Source organism: Penicillium chermesinum (genome assembly GCF_028974085.1).
Source record: "Penicillium chermesinum strain IBT 19713 chromosome Unknown utg000002l:1.0-5270490.0:1.0-5274688.0, whole genome shotgun sequence".
NCBI lineage: Eukaryota > Fungi > Ascomycota > Eurotiomycetes > Eurotiales > Aspergillaceae > Penicillium > Penicillium chermesinum.
This window is the reverse complement of record NW_026695312.1, coordinates 3,649,178-3,655,177: the sequence shown is the minus strand read 5'-3', so window position 1 is coordinate 3,655,177 and position 6,000 is coordinate 3,649,178. Positions and strand designations below refer to the sequence as shown.

The window sequence follows — 6,000 nt, the reverse complement described above, 5'->3', positions numbered from 1 at the left end:
AAGACTGTAAAATATCTAATATCGAGTGGTTGGAGTAGATGTGATGAATGTGTAGGTATACAAAGTGGTATAATATTATTTTTAGCACAAATTCGATCAAATTAAGGTGTTAGATGGCTTTTATGACTATCAAGTATCAATAATCGATATCGACCTCGCATACATGAATTTGTATGTAGAATAAAATGTTTTTCTAACCAACAGAGGCCTATCTTATCTGTTGTCTAACCATTGTTCGTGACTTCAATTCGCCAGTCTTGTGGTAGATTATTAAACCAACTAGTATTATAGACTTGGCCTTTGAATATGATGCACGGTGGAAGCGATGAATTATCGGTATAGATTGTCTCAATTGCAGTAACCTATTCACGATTTCTAGGCTGTAGAATCTTTCGTCGACTGTAGTATTCTGCTCGGGTAACCATCTTTTGTATCGATATAAGGCCTATTGCAAATCTAGTCTTATCAAAGTTATAGATATAGTCTTTCGGGGTCTTCATATGTTAATAAGATCTGGTTAGGCGCTGGCGGCACTTATACAGTTAGCAGAGAACGAATAACAGCAGGACTAGGGCAGACTCACGTCGAGGGAATACAGGGGCCAAGAGATAATGGAAAAGGTAGAAGTCGGATATAAAGCATTCTATCTTCCTTTGGGCTAGCTTGATCTCCTATGTCGGTCGTGCCAAGTAGAGCTAGGATGCGATGGCGGGCAGGGAGGTCCGGAGGGGGAGGTCCGGAGGACTATGCGTGAGAAACTCGCGCCTATCGAGCTCCTCCTTAGTCCCGTTCTGGCGGCCTATGACGTTGAAATCGGGAAATTCAGCCAGGCGGATAGTGGCCATTGCGACACATAGTCCTGGTAAAATACCATTCTCCTCGATTATACGTTGCACGGTTGTAAACCACTCTTTTATAGAGTTCGGATCCTCATTTTGAGCACGTTTATAATCATATCGTCTGGGAAAACGTGTTCGGAGTTCATCGCGTCGTTTAATAAAATTTGAGATTCAATTAACTCCAACTGTTGGAGAAGGAGTTGAACCTCGTGTTTGTAGAAGGATATTAGCCATTTCTCACATAGTAGAAGGCCTAGGAGCTCTCCACGCGTATCCATAGAAATAATCCATTCAGTAAGCGAATCCTCCTCTAATTGAGTCAATTTATGACGATGCCAGCGGTTATCGACGCGTGGAGTTATTCCATTAGCGCGATCGTGAAGGGTAGTGTAGGGTATCTCGAATAGCTTCGCAGCAGCGTGGAGGGACTTAATTTGGCCTTTTTTAACTGCTTCAAGAGCTAATAAGACCCTTCTCTCTTGTTTAGCAGATTTTTGCCACGATTCCGATCGAATTGGTGCCATATTGGAGGTTTGAAGATGGAAGGTAGGAGGAGACGCGTGGTTTTCGGTGGGGTTAACGGGTTAACCGTGTTAACGGGTTAGCCGTGAATTACGTTAGTTAATTAACTTGTCATGATTCACGCCTAACCCGTTAACACGTTTAACCCGTTAACCCCACCAAAAATCACCACCGCCCATCCAGATCCTCCATTCATAGTAACTCCATAAGAACATATTAATTATCTCTAACGAGCACTCCGTACAACGAGTAATATTGTGCCCTAAATACTCACATCCGCTACATCTTTGCAGAGCCTTTTTGCGTGACGAGTCTGGCCGATTCGCCACTTCGCCTGCCTTATACGATACTACTCTATTATCTTCAACAGGCTGTATTTGCAGTTGAGCTAACTGGTGGCCTTTTACAACAGTTAAGACCTGTATCGCGTTTCATTAGACTATTCGATGGTGTCTTTTTTTTACGCTTTTGTTCTTTCGCGAATCAGTATCCTATGGAGTTTGGATCCTCGGTTTGAGCGCGTTTGTAATCATATCATCAGGGGATACGTGTTCGGAGTTTATTGCGTTGCTGATAAAGTTTGGGACCTACTTGATTCTAAATTGTGAGGAGGGAGTTAAACCTCGCGTGGGAATATCAGCTATTTCTAGTTCAGTAGAAGATCTGGGAGCTGCTCCAAATATATCTATAGAAATGGTCCACTTGGTAAATGAATCACTCTTCAATTCAGTCATCTTACGACGATGACAGCGGTTATAGATGTGTGAAGATGTTCTCTTGGCGCGATCGTGAAGGGTAGTATAGGGTATACGTATAGCTTCGCTACAGTATGAAGACAATTAATTTAGCCCTTTTTAACTGCCATAAACCTAATAAGATCCTGCCCTCTTGTTTAGGATTTTTGCCACGATTCAGGCCGATTTGGTGCCATATTAGATCGTTGAAGATGGGTGGAATGAGATTAACGGGTTAGGCGTGAATCACGTTGATTACCTTAAAACACGAGCTCCTCACTTTTGGTCTACTGCGGCCAATGAAACTTCCCTAGTCAAGATGGAACGAACTACCTGTGACATAGAGCAAATTGAACAACCGAACTATGGCTCTGTCTTTCTTCAATAGTCGAAAGGCGACCGCCGAGAGCCCTAATCCATCAATTAGTACATTGACCCATCTTCAGCATGGGGCAGGAACGCCCTAGCGAAAGCCGTCCAGTGAGCGAGATCGGTTCTGGTGGGTCTGCAAGACTTGAAGATGCAGGTCGAGAACTCTATATGTGCAGCCTCAAGCTCCGCGAGGAAAAAGTCGCCCCGGGATGGTACTAGCACCAACCGGGGCCTAGTTGCTGGGGCCTTTGCCTTTGCTAAGTAAGGTCGACCCCCCGGGGCCAAAACAATTGTTTATCCGCAGATCACACTCACTCCATTCCCAACCACGCACCTACCATACGTCCTATTTTTACAATGAAAGCGAACATTACAAAACGGCACAAGGGAGGAGCGTTACGTACTAAACAAGCTCTCCAATACTAGAAAGGTCGGAAATATCTACTTTGTCACCATCGCCACATTAGCATGAGGAAATATTGTCTGGACTATGGGAAGTTAGGGCGGAGGGCTGGCTAGATGGGAGGGAGATTGTTACTATAGTTTATTTCTTCCTTTTTTCTTCCCTATCTCAAGCGTGGAGGAGCATCCCAGAACAAGAGTTCCAATTTGTCAGACTTAAACACTACTACATCCACACCAATTGTGCGGATATGCTCAGGCACGCCTTAGATAGTACACTCTGGACGGGGATTCGTGGCAAGTATATTACAGCTAGAGCAGACCTAGTCCGACCTGCCTAAAATCAATTAGTATTAGATTCAATATCTAGTAATCCATAGAAAAAAAAAAATGATGAATCAGCAATTTACGCAAGCAAAAGAGGAGATCCCTGGGCAATACGTACAGTAGGTTCCTGCAGGTTCAGTTCGTACCTGCAGGATAGTTGGTCCGCTTGGGTGGAACCTGCGCCCCCTATGGTCCAACTCCAGATTCCGACCCATAGAACCGGGACCACACCATGTCGAGGTCTAACCGGGAGGCAATGCAGAGAAAGAGACATCATCAAAAGAATCGTTGCCGAATTGTGGGTATTCGGGTATGGGGGCATTCAGCTGCATATGTGGATCTAAGTTCGACCCCATGAGGGCAGACCGTGTCTCTGGAGTGACAACGTCGTTCAAATCAAGCATCACATCTGCCCCGTAGGAGATATCTTGGCCTGGGAATGCCGGAAGCCAGACATCCACGTCATTTGGATCTATTAGAGCGTCCTCGCTTGCTGACAGTCGGTCTACCGACATTGGCTTGGGGTCATTGTGAGGCGAGTTTCTCTCGTTTCCCCTGTTCGGCGTCGGTGCCTCCTGAGCAGCCCGCCGGCTCGTTTGCCCGACGGACGGTGTTTGGGCGGGGAAAAGGGAATCAAGTTGCCGGGCCGCTTGCCGATCAAGTATCCTCTTGATCCGCGTTCGAATGATGTCTATGCTTCGATTCAACCCGGGCATGGAAGAGGATGTGCGTTGGAGAATGTCGAGCAGGAACCTCAATTCGGTCCATACTGCTTCATTGGTGTGCTCAGGATGTGGGCTGATGTGAGAGGTTTCCAGTTGGTATACCGCAGTCGTCGCAGCTGTGTATGTACAGTAGCTGTTCATGTATGTGATATGATGAAAGCCAAACGTCTTGATATACATTTGTAAGAGGTGGTATATCGTCGTCGTCGCCGATCGGCATATCTTCCAGCTTTGCCGGGATGCCTCCGAGCACAGGGCCTGTCCGCTGGAGACAAGCGGTCTATGCAGTAGAATAAGGGTATTATAGTACATCAGATTAAGTGACGTGATGTGTGGGGGTGGACTCAGCTCAGGAATCTTGTCTGGGGGAATGTGCAGGTATGAGGGCAATGAGTCATGCCACTGCTGCAGCTTTCGATCTATGTCCACGAATGCTGCCGCCCGAGCGCTTGGTGTTGATGGGGTTTCGCTGACGGAACTGGAGCTGTACAGATTCAATAACATCTGCGAGATCAGTTTACAGAGCTTGCATAGTTGTGTGAAGCAAGATACTATGTGGCCCGGCACTGCGGAATATGCGGGGAGCTCGGTAGAAGCTGGATCGGGCCCGTAGAAGGGCTCCCAGGGTTCCTGATCCATAAAATCATCAAGGAAGTCCAGCGAGACACTTTCGGCACCCATGAAGAAATTGGGCATTCGACCTAAGTAGAGGCTAATATGCTTGTCCCATGCGTAGAGGCTCCAGAACAAGCGTTTTCTGATTTCGACATCTTCTGTCGACAGGGCAAGGGAGTGACGCTGTAAAACATCAGGAGACACGTGTAGTCCGAGATCAATCGCCATACGAAAGGCCATACCGGAATACAGCCATGATGATGATGATCGACCACATGCAATATCAAGAGCGGATTGTTGCAATAGCGCTTGGATTGTAGGGATTAAAGGTTGGCTCAGTGTTTCCATCGCCAAATGTGCCTTTGCCTCTGTCATGAGCCGATTGCTGAGTTGCGCGAAATTTTCCTTTTGCGTTTCAGCGCTCCACAAAGCTTCTGGGTCACGAATAAAGCGACAGCTGTGAGCGCATAGAACTTTGAACAAGGTCGCAGAGCAGTATATGGTGTCGTGTCCCTGCAGGGCTGATTGAAGTAAATCTCTTGTAAAGGCCGGGCGGTAGACGAACAAGAAGCTCGGGTGTAACCAGCACCAATGCAGCCTTAGGAGCACATTTGAAATCTCTGAAGGTACATCAGCCTGGGGAGATGTAGCATTCAAAGTAAGCAATTCAAGGTTCTTCTGAGCTGCAGCATTTGCAACAAGGTGTTGTCGAGTATCACTAGTGGTTTCTCGAGCAGTTGCTGACGAAGCAGGTTGAGCTGCAGAGTCTGGTGCTTGATGAGAAGCATCCGGTGGATCTTCATGAATAGCCGAGGTTTGGTTGTGGTAAATGACACCCCCTTTGGCATTTAAAGAGATGGAATGTTCATATTGGCTGGCGAAAGCTGAAGTTTCAAGAAAAGAAGACGGCGGAGAAGAAACAATTTCGGCATTTTTCATCTTTGCTTCCAACTCCTGGATTCGGGACTGCAAAGAACGCACATATGCAATCGATGGTGCTTTTTCATAATGGCAGGTAGAAGAGCTAGCGGCGCAAGCAGAGCAGCGTGGTATGCCTCCATCACATCTGCTCTTCCGACGACGGCACGTCGAGCATACTGCCTTCTGATGTCGGACCATGGATATTCGCAAACCTGGAAATGAGTGTCCTAGTGCATACAATATCTGTGAAGGCAACTTGAAGAAGAACAATTCCCCACGGGGATGGAAACAAGACTCGTGGTATGGGGTAAAGCTAGACCATGATGGGACAGCACGTGATATTCCCCGCAAAAAAACGGTAGGGCTCGTTTTCCACATTTCGGCTGTCGGTAGTTGTCACTCACTAGTTAACCTAATTAACTAACTATTAGTTAACTTATCCAAATTTTTACGTAATGTGCGTATCTAACTAGTTAATTGCAATCCCGTTAACACTTCAGGCGGCCTGCGTGGGGATTTTGTTACCAAGTTTCAGGTCCCTGT

General features: G+C 46.5%; 1 protein-coding gene across 1 annotated transcript; it reads right to left on the bottom strand.

Moving 5' to 3' along the window:
• Positions 1–3,438: 3,438 nt before the first annotated feature.
• Positions 3,439–5,655, bottom strand: N7468_002230 (uncharacterized protein; the record flags this gene model as incomplete). The annotated part of the gene is made up of 1 exon (XM_058471527.1): positions 3,439–5,655. The coding sequence occupies one exon, from the start codon at positions 5,653–5,655 to the stop codon at positions 3,439–3,441; it is 2,217 nt and encodes a 738-aa protein (XP_058334668.1).
• Between the last annotated feature and the right edge of the window lie 345 nt (positions 5,656–6,000).